We start from the raw sequence: 27,355 nt of genomic DNA on the forward strand, positions 1-27,355 counted from the left end.
TGCTTCGGATTTTGTGCCTCCCTCTCTCTCTTCCCCTTTCCCGCTCATGCTCCTGTCTCTCTCTGCCTCTCAAAAATGAATAAACGTTAAAAAAATTTTAAATACCCCAAGGTTTATAGCAGCACTTTCAACAATAGCCAAATTATGGAAAGATCCTAAATGTCCACCAACTGATGAATGGATAAAGAAATTGTGGTTTATATACACAATGGAATACTACGTGGCAATGAGAAAGAATGAAATATGGCCCTTTGTAGCAACGTGGATGGAACTGGAGAGTGTTATGCTAAGTGAAATAAGTCATACAGAGAAAGACAGATACCATATGTTTTCACTCTTATGTGGATCCTGAGAAACTTACCAGAAGACCATGGGGGAGGGGAAGAAAAAAAAAAGAGGTTAGAGAGGGAGAGAGCCAAAGAGACTTAAAAACTGAGAACAAACTGAGGGCTGATGAGGGGTGGGAGGGCGGGGAGGTGGGTGATGGGCATTGAGGAGGGCACCTGTTGGGATGAGCACTGGGTGTTGTATGGAAACCAATTTGAAAATAAATTTCATATTTAAAAAATTTTTTTAAATAAATAAGTAAGTAAACAAACAAAAAAAACCCCAAGAAAACATAGAACAGATGCATATTTTTGACTAGAAGAATATTAACCACTTTTGGAAGCCAAAGGATATCATAAACAGTATCAAAAGAACAACAGATGTGGTAAGGGGAACTAACTGTATCATACATGGAGACAAAGGGTTAACACCCCTAATATAAAAAGGCTTCCTATAAATTTCTAAGAAACCAGCATACAACCCAATAGAAAAACAGGTAAAGGCATGTACATGTAATAAACAGCAGCTGAAACGTGAATCCCAGTAACTGCGAGAAGACAGGAAAGGTGAAAAGCAGTCAGGTGAAAAGGCAGACCAAAACAAAAGGAAGTAATGCTTTTCATCTTTGGATTGGCAAATTGGTAACGATCGATTGCCTTCAGTGCTGGTAAGGATGTTGGAAGGTGGGCACCATACGTTCCTAGTGGAGCGTAAATATTCACAAACTTGTAGAAAAGCAGCTTGGCAGGAAGAATGCCCCTGAGACACGCACAGCAGAACAATAGGCATAGTATGATCCCACTGTTATAAAATAAAAATCTTCAAATTTTGGAAATGAGAAAAGTGTGAAAAGAGACATGCCCAACTATTAAAACTGACGCCTAAGGACAGGGGTTGGTACACTATGGCCTGAGCACCAAATCTGTCAGGTCACCTGGATTCTTATAGCCCATGAGCTAAGAATGGTATTTATATCCTTTTAAAGGGTTACCTAATTATCTACACAATATCCTCTATGTTGCCTCTTAGCCAACAAAGCCTAACATACTTATTATATGGCCTTTAAGGAAAAGTTTACTGACTCTTGCTTCAGGGGGGATTGTGGTTTCTTGGTTGTCTTTTTCCCCCTTACTTCTCTGTATTGTTTTTATTTTTATAATAATATCCTGGGAGTGAAGAAACCAGGGAGACCAGTTAGGAAGCTACCAGAAGGGACCAGGTGAAAGAGAATGGTGCTTTGGAATAGGATGGGGGCTGCAGAGATGGAAAGAAAGAGGCAGATTTTATTTGAACCTATGGGAATTGCCAAGGGATTGGACATGGATGGTGAGGCAGAGAGAAATCAAGGGTGACTTGCAGGTTTCAGTCATTCGTTGAATTGGTGGAACCACTAAGCTGGAGAAATTGGGGAGGAAAATGGAGGAGAAAGCTCTGCTTTGGACCTGTAACGGTTGGGACCAGAACTGTGAGAACCAGATGACTGGACGGAGGTGATGAGAGCTGCCTTGACTGTGGAGGGGGAAGCTGAGTGGGAATACCAATGTGAGAGTACTCATCATGTAGACGGCACTTAGAGCTGTCTGGAAGCACTGAAGAGGGAGAAGAGGAGGGGACCAAGGGTCTGCCTGGTGACACAGCACCCAGCCCCACCGGCGCCTACTTCTGCTGATGGACGTCTCTGACGCTACTCTCCAACTGCCTGGATTCCTCCAAATCACCTCTTCCAAAGTGTCCTTTTCCCACTGGTCAAGAACACCATCCATGGCTTCAGAGTAGACACCCTGACCCTTCCTTACAGCCTATGCCCAAATGCTTACCTGGACAACGAGGACAACCAGCTGCTATTGTTTCTCCATCTAGCACCTGCCTCCCCCAGTGGGAGATAAGTTCAAGTGCCAGTCGCTTCCAGTGTGCCCTGCCATGGGTCCCCGGCCCAGCCATGTGCAGCCATTTTTTATTCATGCCATGCTTTTACCTGAGAACACCAAGAAGGACTCACCAAGGAGCTGGTGTAGGTGGGGTCTGAGGTGTCATCCTGGAGGTAGCGGGAAAGGCCAAAGTCAGACACCTTGCATACCAGGTTACTGTTGACCAGGATGTTCCTAGCAGCCAGGTCCCGATGCACGTAGTTCATCTCAGCCAGGTACTTCATGCCCGCGGCGATGCCCCTGAGCATCCCTACCAGCTGGATCACCGTGAACTGCCCATCATTTTGCTGTAACAAGACATAAAGGGCATTGGGATCAAGATGGGCTTCAGTGGTTAAACAGAAGCCACAGGACCACGGCCCTGCTGCTTGTCAGCCTCTGTCTGTGATTGGCCACGCTGCTCACTGTGTCCTTCTCCCTTCCCCCCTCCCCCATCTCTCTCCTTGAATGCTCTGCTCTCTCCTTGCCAACCCTGTTGATTCTATCTCCAAAATACATCTCAAAGCCATCCACACCTCTCCATCTCTACTGCCTCCATTCTAACCAAGTCACCATCATCCATCACCTGTTAACAGCCTCCCCACACCTGCCTCTCCCCAATCCATTCTCTACACAGCAGCTACAGTCAGTTTTGCAAGACATAAATCAGGCCATGCCACTCCCTGGCTTCAAGCTCTATAACAGCTTCCCATTCATTGCATTAGGGAAAAGCTCCAAACTCCTCCTCATGGTCCACGGGACCCCAGGGGATCAGCCACCACCTCACCTGCCAGCCACAGTGACTGGTGACCTCTCAGTCCTTTCCCAAGCCAAGGTCTTCCTTCCTTATGGCCCCTACACCTGCCGTCCCCTCTGCTCTTCCTCACAATCAACACTTACCTGCCCTTAAGGTCTCCACTAAGTGTCCCTTTTTCAGAGAGAATGTCTCTATAACTACTCCCCTCCTCCAAATATGACTAGCACTTTCTTACTATCTTCTTGTCTTTTAGGAATACTCTTATTCTTCTTCTTAGCATATCACAAGTTTTAGGTGTGTATGTGTAACACCTATCCATCTGCCTCTGCTGCTTGGCTCTCTGAAGACAAGACCCTCTCTTCTGTGGTTACCATTGTACTCCCAGTGCTAAGAACTTTAAATAGAAAAGGCTCAATAAACATGTGCTCCATTAGTGACTACTACATCTCTCCCTGTTTCCAGAATTAAATGCTTAAGGTGTCTTCCTTGGGTCCTACCAGAGCTGTCAACCTTGACATTGGGATAGCCATATGCACCTCAAAGGGATTAGTGGCAGGAGAAACACACACATAACGTATGGCATTGACCCTCTTAGCGAATGGGAGCCAAGCTGCAATGCTGCCCTCTCTCCAGTCACCAGTGGGCTCACTGTTTCCTGGGTGGATGCTCTCCTTCAAGGTTTGGCGACAGACCTCAGTGAATGTATCAACCTTCCTCCTGCTTCCCCAAAGCCCCTGGGTCTTGGCTTCTGCACACACTGGTTACATCAGTGGACCCTGTGTTTTGCTGCCAATAACACATTTTCTCTTCTAGTCCAGCCCCAGCTGCTCCGCCGAAGGACGATAAGTAGTATTCTGTTAAGTAGAGCTTGGCCCAGGCATTGAGAGGCTTTGACTGGGGGAGAGGTGAGAGGAGGTGGAACACCCTGGGTCTAGTCTAAGTTACTGCTGGACACAGACCCTGGGCAAAGCAGCCACTCCCCAGCTCCCTCCTGTGAAACAGCATGCATAAACATGCACAGCTCCCATTTACTGAGCACCTACTGCATGTGAGGTGATATACAACACAGTCACATGCACTACCTCACTTAAGTGTGTGTGAGACACAGCATCTATGCATGCACTCCTACAAAAGCATTTTCCATGCAAAAATAAATATGGAAAAACAAAACAGCCATTGAAAAACTACCCTGTGTATTAGAGAAAACCCCACCAATCAAACAGTCTAACCATGATAGTGTGAATGTTGAAGACTTCCTTCTGCAAGACTGCAAGCCCAGGTCTGTGTTCTAGGGCTACGCCCCTTGATCAATCAGAGTGAGCAAACTGACGCTCCCTCCACACCTTCCTGAGATGCCTCCCAGAAGAGAACCCCCAAATACACTGGGATTGACACACCCCAAGCTCCAGGCTGTTTCTAACTCAAACCTTAACCACCTCCCACCCTGCCTGGAATGCTTTCCCTGCAATATTTTCTTCTAACCAACTCCAAAAGGAAGTGCAGATCTGCTTTTTGGAAACCCTGACTGTTGTTCAGCACATGGTGCCCATCTGCGAGAGCTGGATGTGCTGTGAGTGATACGAATCCTCCTCTTTGCTAATGAACTTCAATCAACACCTCCTCGAGAAGTTAGCCAGGCTTTTGCGAACACCATTCATTTTCTCTAAGTAGGTCTCTAGGGACCTGCCTCCCCAGAAAGTTGTCATGCAACTTCTGTATGTTGGAAAATGTATCTCAGCTGCAAGTCACAAGGGTCACATTTTTCCAATTCAGTTTGTTACTTCCTCTCTGTAAGTGTAGACAACAATGTGGTTAAAAATGAATGTCTCCCAAAAGAAGCTGGCTTGTAGATAGATTCTGGGGAGGGGATCGGTGGTGGTTGTAAACAGCTCTGGGAAGAGAAATGTTGGAAGAATGCACAGCAATAGGTCTGTTTCTACTTTAAATCACTGAAGCCTTCATGGAACAGCTTTACCATCTGATTTGTTTTAATATTTAGGTCAGTCACCCTTGTAGGTTCTGGGGTCAACAAAGGCCAAGAAGTGGTTAAAAGTCCAGGCTTTTGGGGAGCCTGGGTGGCTCAGTCGGTTAAGCATCTGACTTCAGCTCAGGTCATGATCTCACGGTTTGTGGTTTGAGTCCCAGGTTGGGCTCTGTGCTGACAGCTCGGAGCCTAGAACCTGCTTCGGATTCTGTGTCTCCCTCTCTCTCTTTGCCCTTCCTCTGCTTGTGCTCTCTTTCTCTCAAAATTAAATGAATAAACATTAAAAAAAAAAAAAAAGTCCAGGCTTTGGAGACAGACAGACCTGGCCTGGACCCAGGCTCTGCCGCTCACTGGCTGTGTGCCCTTGGGCATGTCATTTAACTTCCAGAGCCATCATTCCCACATCTGTAAAATGAGAACACAGCGTCCATTCTTCATAGGATTTTGGTGAGGTTAAATGAGACAGTATACATGAAAGGGCTTAGCTCGGTGCTCGTGAATACTAAGACAGCAACAACTGCTGGTATTATCAGCCAAGCCATAATGTCTCACAAATCAGCTCTCCCAGAGCCTGGTGAGAGAGTCTGAGGACACCGGGGGCCAGGACTACAGGTTCCTCGCAGCTTCCTGGTATGCTAGGGACACATCCTAGGATCCCTGCCATAGGAGAACCTCGCTCACAGGGCATTCTGAGCTCTACAGGTTGGCAGCTGCAGTAAAAAAAAACCCCAACACCCACACTCCAACGGTAGCAGTGGATGACCGAGGCCTAATGATGCAGGCCTTAAGTTTGGATCAATTAATTAACTAACATGATTTTTTCTACTTCTTGACTTTTGAATGGCAAGTCATTCTTGATAGAATGTGTTTTGATCCTCCTTTGTGCAAGGCAGGCAACAGTTTATTGCTTTTCAGAGAAGATAAAGGAAGTCCAGAAAGTTTAAGTGACCAGCCTTAAATCATTCTGTGTGGCTTTGACTTATAACAAGAATCTAAGTCCAGGATAGCAAATTACTTCTGCACTGACATTCCATCTGTGATCAACTGGTAACGCCTTCCTCAAATGTTGTGTGGAGAAGAAGGCTGTGTAGAAGCTTTGCAGCAAAAAGTGACATGATTGATTAATGATGTCTGCCATGGTCATAGAAAAAGAAAGTAGAGACATGTGTGCCTGAAATATGCTACTCTTATTTGAATCTTTAAACTCCTGTCCAGGGTCTTTTCCATGGAATATGGACTTTGTAATGGCAACATATTTTCTTTAGAACCTGCAGGATAATCACATTTCATGATAAGACAGGATTGTGCCTGTTGAGTTCATAATCCTGGTGAAACTTAAAGACACAAACCTATTAAGATTCCCTGACACATTCAACTGTTTTAGGTTCGGTTCATTGGTCTAACTCCCCAAGAAGAACTTCCAAAGACAGGAACATCAGCATACAAAGATGTACAAGACAGAAAAAGCCCAGTTCTCTCACTGACTTTGGAAAGGATCAGGCTCCACGGTGATCACATGGTAAAAATACAGTACAGTGAAGTGATTTAAACTTTCTTCCTTTCATAAAGTGCTTTCTGCTGAAATTGCTTTTTGGCAAATTCACTGAAGCCACTTGCTGGCCCTTTTATTAGGCAGGAAGGATTTAGGTATTTCAACTTTCATTGAGAAATCCACTTCAGGAAATGAAACCCTTATTTGATTTGTTTGAAGAGAATGAATCATAGATTTTTTTTTTTTTTTTTAACTGTAAGAGCCCTACCTTTCAAGATCATTCAATTCCAATGCCTTTAGTTTATAGATTGGGAAACTGAGTTAACAGATTTGCTCAAGGCCACCGGTGACTCATGGTGGAGCACAAAGCAGAACCTAGGTCTCGGGATGTCCAATCTGGTATTCTCTTCCCGATCTCTGGGTTATGGTCATGGGCTCCAGCCCATGAATGAGCCTCCCTGATAAGAAATGTCTGAATTTGACATTGCTCAGTAACTTCCAAGAGTCTTTCAGTTATGACTGTCTGTAGATGACCCAGCAGCAACTACAAGGTCAGGCTAGGCAAGAAGGCCTTACAGAGCATGTTGACCTTTTTGGCTATGGCACAGGACATTGAGGAGGGCTTCAGGGACCATTCCTAAGATTATGCAAGAGACACCAGTGCCAACAAGGATATATTAAATAATGGATTTGCATGCTACATAATCCATGGCATAGACATTTAAAAAATGAATAATACTGGACCTATTGAATGTGCGGTTAGAAAATAACAGTGTTTCTAATCCTTTCAGAAGGTGAAAGACTCTAAGTCCTGCAATGGGAGAGGAGCAGTGGGTGGGCTGTGAGAAGCCAGTGTGCCCATTGGATCCCCAGTGGCCACAGCCGCCCAGACGCTGACCCAGAGCTGGAGCTGCAGCCACTCCCCAAAGCCTCCATGCCCAGTGTAAACGGCCATGGCCAGTTTGGCGTGTGTGTGTGTCGGGGTGGGGGCAGTTGCACAAATTGAGGACTAACTCTTTTCCTTTATTCTCTGAATGGTGATCCTAAAATTATGCTACTTCCCAAAAGATGGACCCTGCAGAACTGAACTGATGACCTACTTTTCAATTTTACCAAGCAGCAGATACATCAATTAATGTTGCTATGCTCCAGGGTTTGGTAGTAAGGCTGAAATTAGATTTATAGATTACCTGCCTCCATGCCATGCGAGGAGTCAGAAACGCTTCATTTCCCTCTCCTCCTTGCGCTGCCTGCTCTGGCCGTCCCTTACTTGCCATCCTTTCTCCTCTGCCTCCCTGTGTTCCTCTCTTGCCCCTGGCTCTTCTCCCACCGCCCAGGCCTCATCATCGTGACAAATACTGGTGTCTCCCATGCCCCCATGTCCTGGGCCTCACATGGAAACAGCCCTGTGTGGAGCATCTGTGTGGGGGTTTTGATTTTCTGTAGCCTCCTGAGAAATGAATCTCCTTGTTCCCCTGCATGTTCCAGGGAGAAAGTCTGATCACAGTCTTCAAATCATGTTGTGACTCTGTGAAGTACAATCAGGTCACTTGTAGGAAATAAATGACTCCTAAAAAGGTCTGGAGGCTGGTTCCAGAAAATCCTTTTTCTCCTAACATGGCCTTCTATTCACATTTATTTGGCTGTCTTCACAAGAAGATCCCTGATCACGAATGAATGCCCCCAGGAAAGCATGGTCTCTTCCTGACTCTGACATGAGAGATCTGGCCACAAGAATAAGAGTCCACGGACGCTCAGGATGACTACATTTCCCCTGTCACTCCCAAACCTTTTTGCGCCAGAAATGGTTTTTCATGTTTTTTTGTTTTTTTTTTTTTTGTTTTTTTAATCCAAGTAGCATTCACCAGGTGATCACTGTGTTGGGTACTGGGGGTTTCAAAATAAAAGGCATAACCCATACCCTCAAGGAGCCTGTACCAGGCAAAGTACATCCACCCCATCATTTGCCCCCCCATTCCCCCTCCAAAAATAAGCTACTATTGCCTAATAACCCAGAGGAGGCAAAAGTGTGTGTTTGCCCTGCCAAGGTAGCTGCACTATGTGCAAATGCAGCTTCTAGACAGGTCCCTTGGCTACCCTTTCACACCGCAGTCCCAAGCCCTGCTTCTGAACTTTGGAGCCACCACCAGCTGCTGAAAGGTTACCAGATAGGCCATGCTGGCTCTGGACTTTGAATACACTGCTCAATTGTTCCATCATACCTGCCTGCAACCCCGTGTGCCTGTGGGTTCCTCATTCTACAATCAGATAATTCTCTCTCCTCCTTGAAGCCTTCCCGGGTTTCCCCAGGAAGATTTCAGTTCTTCTTGGCTTACAATACTTCTTTACGCCACACACAGAAACAAAAAGCAGAATCTAAGTGGATGATTGCTGGATGCTTTGGGCACCAAGGTCCTCAGAGCAGGGACCTCTGTGGCAGGTTGTGGTCTCTCAGGTGGGCACAACAGGACCTCCCATCCCTTATGTATAAGACGACACCATGCTGCTGTTCCCCACCAAGATGCAGGGCACATTTCCTCCCCTTGAACCTGGGGGTCATATCATAGTAGTTGAAGGGTGCTGTGGGACTTGAAGCTAGGTTCCAAAAGCGGTCTAGCTTCTGCCTTCATCTCGTGGGATGTTAATTCTTGGGACCCAGCTTCCTGTGAGGAAGCCCAAGCAGGCCACCTGGAGAGATGCCAGCTGACACCCAACATCAACTGTCAGACAGAGGAGTGAGTGAGGCTTTGGATGATTCTAGGCCCCAGATCTTGAAGTGCCCCCAGCTGATACCACATGGAACAGAGATATCCCCAACGAGCCCTGTCCAGATTGCAGACTCATGAACAAAATAAATTGTGCTAAGCCACGGAAGTTAGGTGATCTGTTACATAGCATTAGAGCAATGTCTCTTCCATCCCTATAGGCCCAGCACCCAGTACGGGGCGTGACCATAGCACTCACCCCATGAATATTTCAAGACCAAGTGTATGAATGATACTTTAATCTGCAGCCACAGCTACTGTTTGGTAGCTTTGGTGACATGTACAGCCTGCCAGTTGGTATTACCCTGAAGTCCTTGCTCAGAAGGCCCAGCTCCATTGTGATGCTGCCCACATACTCTCTGCTCTCAGGGTCCCCAGCAGTCCCCAGCCGAGGCTTTGGTCCGAGGCAGGACTTGCTCACTGGCCTATGCCCAGTCAGCTGCCACTCCCCAGGCATTAGCATCATGTCTGTTCTCCCTCACTCCCGCCCTGAGTAACTCTGTGATGTCCCATAGAAATGAAAGCGGTTCCAGCGTGGTTCCATGTGAGCACATTCTGACAACGATCACTTACAGATCTTGCAGCCGGCGGCCTCGAGGTACCCCCACCTCTGCTGTAGCTTGAAGTCATACTTCCTCATCAAGCCCAGAAAAGACTTGTGAATGCTCGTGACACTGTCTATTCCTTGCATGCCCAGAAGTGCCCCTTCAGAGGGCGGGTGGCCCAGGCATCAGAAAAGGGCAGCCTGCTTTATCTCTGAGCTGCAAATGAAGGGAGCAGGCGGGGAGGGTGGCCGCGCTGGAGAAAAGGCAGAGATGGCCACTGGCGTCTGTGTGAATCACACAGGGCAGTGTAGCAGCTGAAGTCTCTTCAATCTCCGTGATTCATGCAGATGCCGATGGCCATTCTTCACCTGCCTCCCTATTCATTCGTATTCATCCAACGAGTATTTATCGAGGCCCTACTCCACACTATCCTCCTACCAAGGGGTTCACAGGCTCCTCTTTGTTCTATCCTTTTAGGAACAAATCTGTCAACGTTGCTAACATCTCCAACGCCCACCCACATTTCATCAGGCGATTCCTAAGTGGCAGCCTATCCTCACGCAGACACTTCTCCCCAGCAGCCAACAGTGCTAACATCATCCACACCCCTGGGCTGCCCTTACCCTGAGGAAAGAATCCAAAGCGCCGTTCTCCATGAACTCTGTGATGATCATGACAGGCCGACTCTTGGTGACCACGCCTTCCAGGCGGATGATGTTGGGATGGTCAAACTGGCCCATGATGCTTGCTTCGCTCAGGAAGTCCCGACGCTGCTTCTCCGAGTACCCGGCCTTCAACGTCTTGATGGCCACATAGATTTCCCTCTTGCCCGGAAGTTTCAGACGCCCCTTGTATACCTCTCCAAACTCCCCTGCAACGAGAATACAATCATTACTCATTTCCTTCTCAGTCCGTGGAAGCACAAGGGGAGGCAGCTTATCAGGAACAATGGTGCTCCAAGTGGAATGCAATTAAAGTGACAGAGATGGAAATAGCGTCCTTTCATTTTATTTTTTTATTAAAAAAATTTTTTTTATGTTTATTTATTTTTGAAGGAGAAAGAGAGCATGAGTGGGGGAGGGGCAGAGAGAGAGGGAGACAGAATCTGAAGCAGGCTCCAGGCTCCCAGCTGTCAGCACAGCCCCACACAGGGCTCGAACCCATATGCTGTGAGATCATGATCTGAGCTGAAGTTGAACGCTCAACCGACTGAACCACCCAGGCGCCCCTGTCCTTTCATTTTAACTATGATGTCCTAGCCACACTCAGTTCATAGAAAACACCGAAGTTATACCAAAATATGTTCCTTGCCTCAGTTCCTAGAAAGAGTTTAGGTAACTAAAGTGGAATTTCATGGGGTGCCTGGGTGGCTCAGTTGGTTAAGCGTCCGACTTCGGCTCAGGTCATGATCTCACGGTATATGGGTTCGAGCCCTGTGTGGGGCTGTGCTGACAGCTGGGAGCTTGGAGCCTGCTTCAGATTCTGTGTCTCCCTCTGTCTCTGCCCCTTTCCCACTCACGCTCTGTCTCCCTGTCTCTCTCAAAAAATAAATAAAGTTAAAAAAATAAAAAAATAAAAAATAAAGTGGAATTTCAGAGTATATATGAGTTTGTTTTTCTTCATGTTTGGTTTTTGTGTCCAACCTGAATAATGAAAATGAAATGGTCAGTTTCACTTTGGCAGATCATAATTCATTTTTAGCAGAGCCTGGTGAAAGAACATCCAGGGGCTGGGGGATATGTTCATGCTCTTTGGCTCTCTGAATGAGATGTAAAACATTTATGTTCCTACATTGCCCTGGAAGCTTCTGTGTTGATTGGATGCCCCAGAACGCAGACACTGAGAAGTGAGGTGGGGAAGTTAGCAGATGCTGTGCAGGATAGAAGGGGAGGAAACAAGATTGGCCAGAGTCCCAGATCACAAGGCAGGCCTGACATTATGAAAAGAAAGGAGGAAGCAGGAATGGACAAGGAGAGCTCCAGATCGCAATGCAGAGCTGGCTGAGGCAGACCTGTCAGCTTCCCCCTCCCCTGGGGAGCTCCACAGTCAAGAGCACCCATTCCAGGAAGGCCTGGGCTCTAGCCTCCCTCCATGCTCAGTCACTGGTGGGGGCTGCAGGGAAGCTGAGGCAGGTCCTGAAGGCGCTGCAGCTGAAGGGTGGCAGCTAAACAGTCAGTGATTTCTCCAAGCAAACACGAGCCGCACATCTCCACGGGTGCCACAGCATTTAAACATTTGTGCAGTAAAAATCACCGAGTAAAAACAATTCTGGTAACACTATTTCATAGCTGCTTTAAAAAAATCTGTTGAATCCTGTTAAATGTGCTTTCAAAAGTTATTCTACGACAGCCTGGTTTTGTAACTTCCTGTTTAGTTATCTACTTGTAAGTGTATCGCTGAAATGTGTCAAAGGCCTGACAGGAGACACAGGGTCTTTCTGTGGGGGGCGGGGGGGGGGGAACCTTTCTCTTTCACCTTTAGCTTCTGGAAGAAAACGAGGGAGCAAACTGAGCGGATAAACTACTGGCCGAATTAGAAAAGGAAGTTAACATCTCCTCTGCGATTTAGTTGGGAGTTCTTTTGTTTCCTACTACAAATGTAATTGGAAGGAAACTGCACGAAAGGGCTTTTCATACAGAACTCCAGAGTCAGTGGGACTTGTTAGAATCTAGGGCTGGAGTGGAGGTTGGCTTAAGCACCATTAGGATGATTTCACTGTGGACATATATCATGTGGGACCCTGGTTTTGACATTTAACCCAATGCTGCCTTGGTGAACAAACTGCTTCAAGTCAGACTGAGTCTCATTCACGTTCACAGCTTGTAGTGCCCACTGAAGTGCCTGGGATGTGGTAGGCATGCCAGTGAAGGGGGGGGGGGCACGCTTCTTACTTGTTCGGCTTTTGCCTTGTCTGCTCTTGGGTCGTAACCTGCTGGAGACTCTATCTCTGCTCTATCCGAAATAAGTAGAAGTGCCAGTATTTAAATTTTTAGAAAAGATTGTTTACTGTAGCCTCTTCTACAGCGAAACGCTGTATGCCCATCACCTGGGAATGGTTGGAAAGTGGTGTATTCATCCTGCGGGATGCCATGAGCTGCTGAAAACCGGTAGAGGGGTCATATGCATGGACTTCAAAGGTGTCCATATTATATTGTTAAATGAAGAAAGTTACGGAATGGGAATGCGGTATGAACCCAAATGGAGTGTGTGTGTATGGGTGCAAAAGAAAAACAAGGGACAAAATCCATGTAAAATGTATTTAAACTTCAAATTACAGGTATTTTTAAAAATGGTTGCCCTACAAGGGTAGAGTAGGAGTGGGAAGTAAAGCTAGGCAATTTAATTTAGTTACTTTTATGTTACTTTGATGTTTGAATTGTTACAATAAGCATTACTTTTGTTGGTCAACTGAGTAACATTATTTTAAATTTTTATCTTTAAAATATTTATTTTAATTTTTTTAATGTTTATTTTTGAAAGACAGAGCGTGACTGGGGGAGGGGCAGAGAAAGAAGGAGACACAGAATCCAAAGCAGGCCCTAGGCTCTGAGCTGTGAGCACAGAGCCCAATGCGGGGCTCAGACCCTCAAACTGCGAGATCATGACCTGAGCTGAGGTCAGACACTTAAACCGACTGAGCCACCCAGGAGCCCTGAACTGAGTAACATTTTTTTTAAAGTACTGCACAACAGGGTCCTGTCATATATGTGTGTGTGTGTGTATGTACATATGTGTGTATACTATATGTGCATGTGTATATATTTGTATACACGCATACATGCGTCTACATGTATGCATATATATGTGTATATACGTACAATCTATAATATATCTGTTTGTGTATACGTACATAAACAAACCATCCTTCTGACACCTTGACCTAGCGAATATTGAATAACCATGAGCTAGATGAATACAAATTGCATATTTGATAAGTATGCCAACTGAAGAATATCGGTTAGCATTTCTTCCTTGTTGCTATAACAATGAGTTACATTTTCTTTTAGTAAAAGGACAGTTTAGGAGTTGAGGGGACAGATATGGTAACATTTTGTCTTAGGGAAGATAGGACACCAATGTCTACTGACCACCTACTATGTGCCAGGCAATGTGCTAGGCTCTTTACAGGTCATATCTCACTTAATCTTCATAGCACCCTCATGAGCTGGGTACTATGATGCTCATTTTATTAATAGGGAAACTGGGGCACAAGAAAAACACGCCCAAACCCCACAGCTATGAGTCAGAGCCAGGGTTGCCGTCCATGCCCATCCTGCTTCCGGCCTCTCTACAGGTATAGAGAGGCCTCTCTACAGAGCCACACTGCCTCTCTACAGGCGTGCTCGATTAGCAGTGCCACAGGGAACACAGCTGTATGAAGTCACAACTGAGGGGCCACCGTGCTCCAACTATGCAGGTCCTAGCAGTTCATGTGTAGTCCCTGTCACAGCAACTCACATGCAGGGAATTGCAAACACAGTGGACTGTCTCATAGACAGATGTCACATTTGCTGGAACTTCCTGCCTAGAATCGGGTGGGGTCAGAATATTTAGGAATCAGAATATCCATCAATTTCTACATCAGTGTGCAGAGTTTGGGGAAGGGCTCCAGGTGAATCTGATGTCCCCTACAACACACAAGGGACACCCCAGGTAAGGACTTCTCTCCCACACCAGTGTTTCCCAAAGTTGGCCACCCACTGGAGTCACCTGAACATACTTAAAAGCTGCCCGCAGGATCAGCTACAATAATTTGTGGGTCAGACCGAGGTGCAAAATGAGACCGTGGGACTCCTCGTTTGGAAATTATGAAGGATTTCAAGCCTGTGACAGCATAGCATTAAACTAAGTGTGGGCCCTTCTGAACACGGTGCTGTCCAGGCAGCTCTGATGTGCAGCCAGGTGCGGCACCATGGGTCTAAAGCACCCCAGCATATTTCAGGTGGATTAGGGAGCTGCCGGAGGCCCTGGGATATCTGGGATTCATCACTGCACCTTTGGATCCCTCAGAAAGCAGTGCTGGTATATGGGCTGCTTCTTAGAGCACAGCGCCTGCCACAGAGCGTGGGCTTTATACACAGGGGTGGAAAGAAAGAACACAAGAGGGAAGAAACCAATGAAGGTGTGGCTTTGGCAAGTGCTAGCTACACAGAACAGCGTGGCTCCCATGACTTTCTTAACTGACATATGTTATTTCATTGCTTAATCTTTGTGGCTGACCGGTTTTCAAGTGCAGTGTTTCTAATACTTGAGCTTTAAGTTGTATCCTCTGTAGGGGTTTCATCATACAGTTTTTTTTTAATTGCTTTTTTTTTTTTTAATTTGAGAGCGAGTGTGTGTGTGTGTGAGAGAGAGAGGCAGGGAGGAGAAGAGAGTGAGGAAAAGAGAGAATCCTAAGCAGGCTCTGTGCCATCGGTGCAGATCCCAGCTGGGGGCTCACAAGTCGTGAGATCAAGAGCCAAAATCAGGAGTCGGATGCTCAACCAACTGAGCCACCCAAGTGCCCTTCATATAGTTTTTTTAGAATTATAAAATAAAAATGGGCTCTCCTAAGAGGATTTTTGGGATAGTGAAACCACTCTGTCTGAAACTACAATGGTAGATAGGTGTCATTATACATTTGTCCAAACCCGTAGAATGTATGACGACACCAAGAATGGGCCCTCATGTAAACCATGGACTTCGGGTGATGGTGATGTGTCAGTGTAGGTTTGTCCATAAATGTACCACTCTGGTAGGGGATGTTGACAATGGGCGACATGCTGTGCATGTGCAGAGCAAGGGACATATGGGAAATCTCTGTACCTTCCGGTCAGTTTTACTATGAACCTAAAACTGCTCTTAAAAAAATGTAGATGTTAAAAAAACGTGCTCTCCTTGGGTAGGGAGAGACGGGCGTTGTAGTCAGTCACTATGGCGGTAGAGGTGCCACTGCTCTAAGGAATCTGCTCTGCAGTCACTGGGAAGCAGTGGCCTCACAGTGATTCTGTAAAAATAGCTCCTTTCCTGGCTGGCAAAGAAATGACTTCATATTCTCCAAGCCCAGAGGTTTTCAAAGTACCAACTGCAAAGGAAGCCACTTAATCCACAGTCCTCCCTCCCTCCCTCTCTCTCTCTCTCTCTCTCTCTCAATCTCTCTCTCGGAAGCTGTGTTTCACTCTGTCATTAAGTGGCCCCAGTGCTGGGAGGGGAACTCCGTCAGGGAGTGGAAGAAGCAGCTCGTGTCTACACCAGCCCTGCCACCCCACTTGGGGCACTTTACTTCTCCAGCTATCTTGGCTTTATAAACCATAAAAAGGAAGGGTCGACCACTGCAGCTTCCTAACAGGGTGTTGAGTCTCTGAGAAAGTGTTTTGTAAACTACAAACTGTGGGTGACACATGTGGGTGGCGATTTAAGACAAGCCAGGGGTAGGGGCATGAGGTGGGTGGTACGTCGGGGTGGGCTCTGGAAGAAAAAAGGAGGAGCACGTTTCTGCAAACAAGTGGGAGCCAAGGCAAAGCAGGGCTTTCTGCCAGGAGTAGTGGGGGAGTCCCGCTGCCAGGTATTGGGGTATAGACAGTGTCCCCAGGCGAGTCTAGCATGCTAAAGCGTGGGGGCTCTGGCTCTCTGGCACGGCCACAGCCTCATGGGGAGTGGGAGTCGATGGGCATATTGCCATTATTAGTAACAGAAAACTGAGGCCTTGTATGGCTTATAATCTGAGAGACCCTGTCACCTTGATCTTTGACGTCAGGTTCATACACCATTCTCAAGAAACCATTGTCACTTCTCGACACTTTCCTGTAATTAGGGCCAGAACTTGCTGTCTGTGATGCTTTGATTTGCCATGATCTGAGCACCAAAGAGCTTCCTTTTACATGAGCTTCAAACCACGGCCATACATTTTTCAATTTCTGATAGAAATTCATAATACCTAAAAGTATTCTCGACGAATCAAGCATTAACATTATATTTAAAATAGATGTTTATAGCAAATGACCGCATACTGGTTACGGCTGATTCTATGTAGATCCTTTACCGACAGTAACTGCAGCCAGCCTCATCTTGGTCTGACTGGACTTTGGCAAGCATCTTTGAGGCTGACCTTGGAGCCTCTACTACAGCCAATCCTCCCTCTGGCCAGGACCTCGCTCCAGCGTCAGGCCAGTTTGGGGGCCAGTGGCTCTTGGCCGGCAGTGGTTCTCAAGGCGTGGTTTCTGCCTCATAGCGTCAGCCTCACCTGGGAACTTGTTAGAAAATACAGATTCTCAAGCCCCACCTGGATCTAGTGGATCCGAAGCTGAGCAGGTGGGGCCCTGTGACAGGAGTGTTGATATGCCTCCAAGGTGATTCTGACGCCTGGCTCAAGTTTGAGAACCACTGCCCTCAAGGCTGTCAGCTGAGGGTAATTTAGCCACTTCCTGCGATTGTCCTCCAGACAGCTACGGAAATTATTCCCTACAAGTTTTCAGCCCCTTGCCAGTTCCTCTCTCCTACTTTCCTTGACAAAATGAGGAAGAGAGAAAAAGTAGTTCAGCAGCATTAAATGCCTCAACTATTATATATAAAATCAGAAGGAAAGAATTTTCAATTTTTGAAAATGAAACATCCAACCTGCCAGCAGGTATTTGAGGCGGTAGCTGTTGGCTATGTGCAGTGCGAATCTACACACACAATTGCACTCTCTCTCTCTCTCTCTCTCTCTTTTTTAGCAGTATTTTGAAGTCACAAACTGCCTTGGGGGAAAAAAAGGAAAGCAGAGCTTCTAGTTACTAATTCAAGCTTCCACCAGAAAAGGAACTTTTAAAGAATAAATTCAAACTAGGTTTTAAAGTATGATTTCCAGCCAGCTTTATCACACTAGCCTGTGCAAGGTAAGTAGGTTATGGCTAAACCAGGGATAGTAAAAAGCGTGTCAGGCATTCTGCTACCTCCTAACCCTGCACCCAGGACAGACATTCCTTATTGATGGCAGCCCCATTCCTCCTTTCCAGCAGAGCTCCCCAGATCCCCGTTACCAGGCTACTGGAGCCAGCAGATGAGATGGAAGTTGCCCGTGGTGTCCACAATACTTAATACCTACAGGGTGAGAGCAAGCAGACGTTCTCTTTTCTTGTAGCTGTTTGCAGTCATTAGACTCCTGCCTACCTACAGATGACTTACTGTTTTCATTAGGTAAGCAAGCACCTATCATTGAAAATGCTAGATATCTTGGTCCTCGTCCTTGTCCTTCTTAAGGGAGATTACCGAATCATTCTAGAAGAGGAGGGCGCCTACCCTATGGGCAATCTGGGTTCTAGGATAGTATCATCATTACCAGCAAGGAGGCTTGCCTACTCCAAGCTCCCAGACAGAGTTTACCATCAGAAGTAATGTCACTGCATATTTAACTGCCCTTTTCCAGAACAGTAACCAAAGCATAGGTATGTGGGGGTTTCATTCACCAGACCTCGATCAGCCGTGTCTGGGTTTCAATTCTTGCTCTATCATTCACTCAGCTGGCAGTGCAACCTTTGGGGAGCTATCCTCTGAATATTGATTTCCTTACCAGTTTAAACACACACACGTGCCCACACACAAGCACACTCACTGACACAACCTAAGTCACATTATGGGAGGAAGCGAGACAATGTTTTCATAAAGTATGTCCACAGTGCGTGTTCAATATATGCCAGCTGTCTTAATTATAATTACTCAAGACATCTATTTGATTTGCTTTTCTGGAAACCCTTCCTGTTGTGACTCCTATCCAGTAGGAGGCCACCCTCATGCTGCCCACCCTCACTTCAAATGAGCCCAGGGGAATCAGGCTGGCTGGTGGCCTTTCTACCAAAATATCTCCAAGAAACCCATCCTCTTCTTCAAAGAGAGAACTGGTGGGCCTTGCTGGCCCCATTCCCAATCTATGCACATCAGAGATCCCCCTCCCCAGCCTTCCTCACCCAGCTCTCTCCCCACAAATCTGCCACTCTCTCACAATAAGCCATCTGTGGAAATGCTGAATTGGCAGCTGCTGGAGTCAGAGGAGGAGATTTATTAATAAAATACAATTGCCATATTTTCCTCTGGAAGCCACCCTCTAGTGACACCTCTACCTACATTTTCATGCACTTGAAAATCATGATCAGGACTGCTGCATACAGTTATACGGGTTACACACTGCGCAACCCAGAGTGACATTCATGCTGAGGGGCCTAATTATTCATGGCAACCCTGCTTTATGTTTTGGGCCAATCTACAGATCAAACTGGTCAGAACTAACCAATGCCTTGGAGTTGACCTGTGAGATGGTTCCTATGAGTCAGATTCATGGTCACAAATTGCTAATATTCTCCAGTTCTCCTAATTGCTAATATTCTCCTAACCAGAAGGCCCTCTGCCCTCTCTAAACAGACCAATAATGTCCATTATCTGCAGGGGAAGAGGAAGGCCAGCCATTATCCCACTGGGTCATTTCGAGAGCACCAAGTGACTTAGGACCCTTCACTTCCTTCTAGGCTCTCTCCATTCTCCCAAGCTCTGTCCAGTTCTCCAAATTTTCCTCCCCACTATATTCTCCCCACAAGGACCTACTTTCATTGAACCATATGCAAATAATATTTGATTGAGCACCTGAGTGCCACACCAGGCCAGGCGCAGGAATAAAAAAAATCCTGAGATTGCCCTGTCGTCATTGGAACTTTGAGCCTGATGATGAAAGACAGGCAGATAATTGCATAATGGTTAATAAGTTCATTATTGCTCGGTCTTCCTGGATGCCATCACACCTGGCTCACAGTTACTCTTGTGTAACTCTTTAAAAAATTTTTTTAAAGTTTATTTATTTTGAGAGACAGAGTGAGCAGGGAAGGGGCAGAGAGGAGGAGAATTCCAAGCAGGCTCTGCACTGTCAGCACGGAGCCTGATGTGGGCTTGAGCTCATGAACCATAAGATGATGACCTGAGCCAGAACCAAGAGTTGGATGCTTAACCGGCTGAGCCACCCAGGTGCCCCTTGTTATCCCTTCATCCAACATCCTCAAAAGTTGAGAAGAAACATGGGAAGCTGCTGCAGTTCTTCAGCCTCACAGTTTCTAGACTTTACTGGCCTTCATTCACATGCACAACTGCCACCCCACACCCCCCAGGGCCTGGCAGCCTTCCTCTCCCTTCAAGGGCTTTAACTCAATGCCCCTCGTTTCTGGCCACAACCTCCCTGTTGTGTCTCCCCCATCAGCTCCATTCACCATGTTTGGATACATTCTGGTTGAGATCCGTTTAGTTCCTCGAGCAGCGCTTTCCCTACCACCTCCATCCCAGCAGTAGCCATCTCAAACCCACTCCACATTTCCAAGCAAAGCCCCATAAAAGTCTCCATGCCTCCGAGGCCTCACCTACCCCTCCCCGTCACCCATTCCAGGCCAGTCCAAACACAGCATCTATCAGATTTGTCTCCCCAGAATCTCATTCCTGTCGCCCAGCCTGCTCAGATGCCTACAAGACGGCACCATTTTCTACAGGATAAAATCCATACCACAGCCTCTGGATCTCTGGGTCTCAGGCTGATTCTCCAGACTCAATGCTCAATGCTTACCCTCAGGAAAAGCCTCCCTGTTAGCCTTCTCTCCTTTGTGTTCTCAGGAAGTGCCACATAGAGTATCAGCCCATGAAAAACTTTCATATCTTTAAGGGTCCCTAAGGTTTCTCTTCCTTGGATTCTCTCCTGCCATTAAGCCTCCCATCTCCAAGACTATGTATTCTCTGGGCCGCTCATCTTAGCTGTCAATTGCCTACCCTCCTCTTATGGAGTGGCACTGTGTGTATGTTGGACAATCACCACTACAGGGCAAGGATTGTGAGGCATCGGTGTATTTTCCAGCATCCACAATGGTCCCAGGCACAGAATCAATGTTCAATGAATGAGGATCTTCTTGAACTCTAAACTTAATCCCTCCTGCAATAATCATGACCTTCTCCTCTGGCTCTATACTCAGCAGGCATAGGTGGGTTCCTCTGCATCCTCTTTGCAATAACCTTGCACACTTTGGAAGGCTGGGGTGTGCCAGTAAGTGTTCAACTGCTAGTTCTCCAGAAAGCAAAGAAACAAAGACCTCCCATTTGTAGCATCTGCCAATTCCTACTGTGTAAAAATTCCTACCGTGGCAGATGTCAACCTACCAACATGTGTCATTGAACATGGGGCTGGAAAGAGATGTACACAATTGTGAGCTGGTGCCAGCTAGCTCCAACATCCTGCTGCTAGAAGGTCATATTCATTTCTCTTAAATCATGCAATTTTCCTCTTCTGTCACCGTCTCATTCTCTAATGAGTGTCACAAAAATTTGCTTTTTCTACTAGTTTTCATCCTTGAAAGCTCAGGCCAAAGGTTAACTCCTTTGCGAAGCCTTCCTGATGCCCACACCCACTCCCAGAACAAGGAGCTGACCATGACTCCTTGGTGGCCCAACACTTTGCACATGCCTGTGTTGTGGATGGCGTGATACAGTGAACACGTTATCGGCCTATCTCCCACCAAGACTGTCAGACCACTGAAGGGGGGCGGGGTTGCTGTCTGTCCATCTCCGGAATCCCACATGCAGTATGCAAGAAGTATTCAGTAAAAGCTTGTTGAGGGAGGGAAGGACGGAGTACACCAGCAAAAGGACAAATGACTTCTGAGTCTTCTTTTCATGTTTTGTTACCATTTTGCAACCCAGTTTTTGCCCTGTGCTCCCAATCAGCCAGGAGGCTAAGAGCAATATTGCCAATAACACTGTATAAATATTACCTTACAAAATTCTTTTCTTTTTAACTTGACCTTCATACCAGCTCTTTTAGCACAAAGTGAAGTGAGTCTCCGTGAGGCAGGGTTTGGGGGAAGCAAGAGTGGAGAGAGAGGAGAAAAAGAACTGGGGAGTGAGGATTGATTCCAGCTAGGAGTCTCTTCTGTTAAAACTGCATCGAGTTACACATAGTGGATTAAGATCCACAGGGATTAGCTCTGGAATTTCTGGATCGGGAGGAGATGAGTGTCTGGTAGAGAGCAGGCAGCAGCGGACTGGGCACAGGTCTCTACCCCGTGCCGCTGGGCATCTTATAAACCGCTAAGTGTACCGATCCCTCCCCACTCCCACGCGAGCCACAGAGAGGGCTGACCTTCTCGGAGGAGGATGCACAAACACGGTAGCAGCAGCACAGGCTCTACAAAAATGGCAAGTGAAGGATGGAGCAGGGCCATCGATTGTCCCTTTATAGGCATCCAGCAGTTGGTGAGCTCACCCCAAATTGTCACTCCCTGGCAGGGTCATAAAGTGAGAAGGCTCTTTACTCTTCCTCTGACAAAGGTGGGAGGGGGCTGATGTGTGCCCTCTGGGGTGAAACACAGTCCAGAACACATTGCTCTAAGCACATGACATAAGTAACAACATTAAAATCACTAGCACCATTACCACACGACATAACAACAATTAGTAATGTGGGCAAACAGGGTGTGGGACTGTAAGCATGCCTCCCCAACACTCTTTCAAGTTCACTGGAGAAATCTGAGCCTCTGGGAGTAATCCAATTTATCTGGTATCCAGCCTTCCAAGGCATGATCCTTAAATATGTCAGCTTCTAAGGAGGAAGAGAAAATTATCTGCACAGAAGTCAAAGTCGTGGTTCAGTAACATATTTAATGAAAGTCAATGGGAAATATGTATAGACTCATGTGGATCAGATTATGGCCAGCCGGCTGGAACTCCTGAGGGGTTGGTGAGAGAAGAAAGGTGTGTCCTGACAGGGACAGTCCCAGCAGCCACCACAGAGATGCCATGAAGGTAGAGCTCTTTAAGAGGGAATCCAGAGCATGAAAATGGTAGCCTAATGGGGCAAGCTTTCAAATGTGACTTCCAATTTCACAGATGGCTTTTTGACCCCTCAGTGCATTAAGAGAGGCAGTGAACGGAAGGATAGTGACTTTCCCCCTAAAGATAATATCCAAAGTGGCTGTCTGTAAGACTTAGACTAAGCACATTTTATCGAGTTAAATGTTACAGGTAGAGGCAACTCCATGACTCTCCAAATACTGATATGAGTGAAGCACTCCTAAACACAGGAACTAAAAAGAAGACTACAGTGTATGAGTGAAGAGAGCTCGAACAACGGCTAACAAGAATTGAAGACAAAGAAAAGATAAAGAATGCTGTAGAAGAAAATAAAAGTAGGAAAGAGGACACAAAGCAAACACATATTTTAAGACAATTCAAAACAGGCAGCAGAGGAGCCAGTAAAAGAAATTACTTTTAAAGTGATGATATTTTACTCATTCACATTAATAAGGCTGAGTTCATTGTCAAATTGACTCAACTACTGATCCATTAAGGAAAGATGAAAATTCTAGATCAGTCTTTAGGTAGGATCTCCTGACAGCAGCTCAGGCAGTTAGTTCTCTGCTGGGCTGGATTTCTAGTCCAATGCAGTGAGATGGATGAGAGCACGCATGTTTCTTCGAAGTAGAACTTGTCTTGGGTTACTATTCATATTATATACCTTTTGTAGGAAATAGTTATGGGTGGGTTTTCTTCTGGAAATAGTGGGCCCTCTTCAATTCATCATGGTCTGCTTCCAAAATGCATGTATGCAGGAAAAGGAGAACTGAAAGTTTGGGGGGAAATCTTGATCCAGAGCCATGGAGATATCGTCAGTGAGGCACTCTGTCCAGCTTCTAAACACATTTTGTTTCTTTCAAAGTCTTCTCAACTGTGTACCCTAGCTCTCTCTCTTTTGGTGTATTTGGTGGTCCATTCCTGGAGCTATGTCTGTCTGAATCTTTCAAAACTATAGCTGAATTCTCTGCAACACCAACCAAGCTGGGCCACCATCTTCAAGGTTCCCCAAAGATCCCTAGACACACAATGTAGATGGTTTCAGACTCATCTTCTGGGGAGAGAGATGTTAGAAACTCTTCTCCCAATGGGATGATTTTTTTATGCTGAAAGAGAACACCTAGAAAGGTGGGAAGCAGATGTTTGGACACCAAGAGAACAGAAAAGAGGGGAGGGGAGAGCCATACCTGCTCCGATGACCTCTTCGATTTTCACAAAAGATACATCAATCTCCTTGGCAAACTCCCGGACAGCTTCATTGGGGTCCTCGTAAGTGAAGGGGTCAATGTAGATCTTCATCCCTGGGGAGCCTTATTAGAGGAGATAAGCAGGGTTAACATCCCAAAGAGGACATGGTGGTCAGTAAGTCCTGGCTGCTATCCCCAGCAGTAAGAGTACGGCTGGGGTGGGGGGGCGTCCCCCCTACATACCAGACTGCCTCTCTTTGCCTTTCTGGGCCTTCCCATCTCCCTTCCCTCTGGGCCACACTAGCTTGGTTCTCCGTCCTCTACTTCTCCTCCATATTTTCTTCTCTTTTTGAGCTCTTGATGAAATGTGGAGCAGATTACTTATAAGTGACAGATCGGGACCAGCTCCCACACTGAGCGCTCACAGAAGGCAAAGAAACTGATTGATGCCAACCAAATGCATTAGCAGAAGAGTGGTGGTAAAATGGTAGGGTAGATATCAATATTTATCAACTTGACAACTCTTCTGAGTGGAGGCCACCGTTAAGGTTATAACTGACGGCTGTGGCCACGGCTGGAAGAGGGATGAGGATGGATTAAAAAAAGAAGAAGAAGAAGAAAAAGGAGAAATTGCTATTAGAAACACTTCAAGACAGAAGTGTCCAGACAGAATACCAGAAGAGAAAATGTGAAAAGAAAAGCTCAGAAAATACTGATAGAGAAAAGAGCAAAGTCTACATAGAAAAAAGTGAGGTGGAATGAAAGAAAAATGGTCATGAACGCCCATGCCTCAGACACACTGGAGTACGAAAAACGAGTAAAATGGAGAATGAGAAATACAAAAAGGAATATAGACTTTGTCACTGATGTTTACACTGGCAAGACAAATAGGCGTGCATGGGGACGAAACAGAGAACTGTCACTACAGAAAAAATACATTCAAAAAGTGGAGGAAAGGGGACAAAAAAGGCAACAGAACTCAAGAAACAAATGGATTCACGTACAACGTAATTTTCAGTATGCCTGATGTGTCATGAGGCCAAGTATAGAAACTGCTTTCTTGGTGTTAGTGTGCTGGGCAGGAGAGGGCTTTGAAAGCTAAACAACATGGTTTGGCATGGCATCCTTGTGAAGAGTGGGTGCTCTCCCTGCCGGCCAACGTTGCCGGTGGAAGGGTCAAGTCAGCAGGGCAGGCAGGCCTCAAAAAGCAGAAATGCCAAGCTCCTGCGGCTGGGACCCAAGGCTGAGGCAGTTCCCCAGATACCGTGAGCACCGCAAGCCTCACTGCGGCTCATCTCTGCTGACTCTCAGCCCTAAACGAAGAGGCTAGTTTTGACATCTTTCACTCATCTTTCTGATGAGTCTACAGCTCCCCCAAGTTCATGCTGCTTTGGTCACAATTCAGGCAAGGACTCGAAGTGCTAGAGTACAGTCCAGAGGGAGAAGGAAGATGCAGCGGAGAAGTGAAGGGAGATTTGTTTTTTAAGTCAGAGACAACCAGGTTCCATGCCCAGAAGAACTGCTCTTTTGGAAAAATGGGTTATAGGCGTCATTAAATAAAATCACTCCTAGCATGCTAGATGGCTTGCTTTAGGATGGTCAATGCCATCCTAGAATGTTCCTTGGAAACATGACAACATGGACTTTGGAATCTACCCACTGAAATTTGGACAAAGCAAACAGAGATCCTCACCTTTATATGGAATGTTATAATCCCTAGGGAATGTGTGTGTTTGGGGGGCGGGGAGAGCAAGTGAGAGCGAGGCTGGTGTTCTATTTTGCTAACAGTGGAGTTAAAGGAAAATAGAGTGGGGGCTCATCTCTCATTTGCTCTGATGAACAGGTGAGGACCAAGAATGACTGAAACCTGACTGAAAGGGTCTAACAAAGCCAGATCAGCATCTCCAGGTAGTCGCACTTTGGGTTCCTCCAGAAGCAACCCTTGAGAAAAGGCTCTGAAAGCCGTGTGGCTTATCTGAAAGATGATCCCAAGCAGCACTTGTAGATGAATGGGGCAAGAGCGGGCAAGGAAGGCAGCTTATAAAAAGTGTCTTCTCAAGCCACTTCCCACCGTGGGTAACTGAAGCAGACTTAAGCCCCCTGGAAAGCTCTAGGAGTTGGTGTGGGTGATCACATGCTTCAGAGTTGGGCCACCTGGATGGAAGGAGCCATGGTATTACCACACATTTCCCATCAGCCTTCAGTGGGAGCTGATTGGCCTGCTGCGCAGGTGGGCAGGGAGGCTCCATGGCCAGAGAGCTTTTAGGCGAAGACACACAGATGCTGCCCGTGGAAGTTGGCCAGTGTGAACTGAAGGGGTGAGGGCAGGAGGTGAGACAACAACAGACCCACTCAGAATGCAAAGCAGACAGCAGGTCAGTGTCAACAACCTGCAACTTTCCCCAAATCCTGTGCTATGCTGAGAGGAGAGGAGGTCAGGAGCCCAGATGCTGGGGCCTATAGGTGAGGACAGAATCCTAAAACCTCTTACTAGTCTGGCATAAAGCAGCAAATCCACATACCCCTCTTAGAATAATGTTCTCCTTTGCAAGTGGAAGAAATAGCACATCCCTCCCATGGTGACTGTGATATTAAAGAACACACTGCAAATGAAATACCTTAGCACAGTGCCTGATGTTTACGGGAAGGGCTCAGACTGACTTACTCAGGATTATTATCAATAAATGGTTCTAGGAAGTGTTTGGGGAGGTAGGAAGAGGAAGGGGGGGTGGGCAGTGGAGGATGTAAGGCACTTAGAGTTGTATTAGTTACTTTAAGAATAACTACCTTGTTATTTTAGATCAAGGGCTTTTAAACGATGTATGCTAAGCTTTCCTACAGGAACTCTTCCACAAAGACTAATTAAACAATCTAGAATGTGCAGTAATGAACAGTTTGCAAGTACAGACATCTATAAGGATGAATGAGAAAGGATCCGGAGTTAATGAGCTTTGCAGATATTAGCCCCAATCAGTTCTGGGAAGGGCCTACTCCCAGAAGGGAACGGTTCACGTCCTGATGGTGCCAGCATTCTTTCAGGCCAGGAATAGGCAACTTAGGTGCACCAAGGTGGGAGAAAGTTCATACTTCAGTGATTGGTGCAATTTACTCACAAGGAGAGGTTGCTACCTTGTAGAATTAAGAAACGTGTACGTGCGGGTCAGAGGACATGTGCTCGTGAGGTCACAGCTATTGTGGGGCCAGAGGTTCTGACAGTCACTGAAGCTCCTGACAGAAAGCTGAGGAGGCTGCACGGAGAGGCCCAGGAGGGGTGATGCGACGTCACGGTGAAGTTCTGCATATAGGAATTAGTACTTGTTTTCCCTGAACCTGAAGATACCATTGTTACATTGAGGAAGGGAAACTGAAAACAAAAGCCTATCATCAAATGGCTTAGACTTGGGTGCTTCTCCTCTGATGAGGGTCTGAGAGGGCTGACCTAGCAGAGGGTCCTGGCCTAACTCCTCTGGCAGGGGTAGGGATCCAGTGTAGGAAACCAGGAAAGTGATTCTACTGAGCACGTGCGCATAATGGCTTCCGTGCCTCATCCTGGAATAACACAT

At 46.5% G+C, this 27,355-nt stretch overlaps 1 protein-coding gene across 2 annotated transcripts in view; it reads right to left on the reverse strand.

The window, feature by feature from the left end:
• EPHB1 (EPH receptor B1) overlaps positions 1 to 27,355 on the reverse strand; it is a 432,420-nt gene that overhangs the window by 48,701 nt on the left and 356,364 nt on the right. For both annotated transcript variants that reach the window (XM_045503564.1, XM_045503565.1), the window contains exons 10-12: positions 23,793 to 23,915; positions 10,401 to 10,648; positions 2,327 to 2,542 (exon numbers count right to left, since the gene is read on the reverse strand). In XM_045503564.1, coding sequence (XP_045359520.1) covers positions 2,327 to 2,542; positions 10,401 to 10,648; positions 23,793 to 23,915 — 587 coding nt within the window. The remainder of the gene's footprint in view (positions 1 to 2,326; positions 2,543 to 10,400; positions 10,649 to 23,792; positions 23,916 to 27,355) is intronic.

The sequence above is a fragment of the Leopardus geoffroyi genome, chromosome C2, assembly GCF_018350155.1.
Source record: "Leopardus geoffroyi isolate Oge1 chromosome C2, O.geoffroyi_Oge1_pat1.0, whole genome shotgun sequence".
Classification (NCBI taxonomy): Eukaryota; Metazoa; Chordata; class Mammalia; order Carnivora; family Felidae; genus Leopardus; species Leopardus geoffroyi.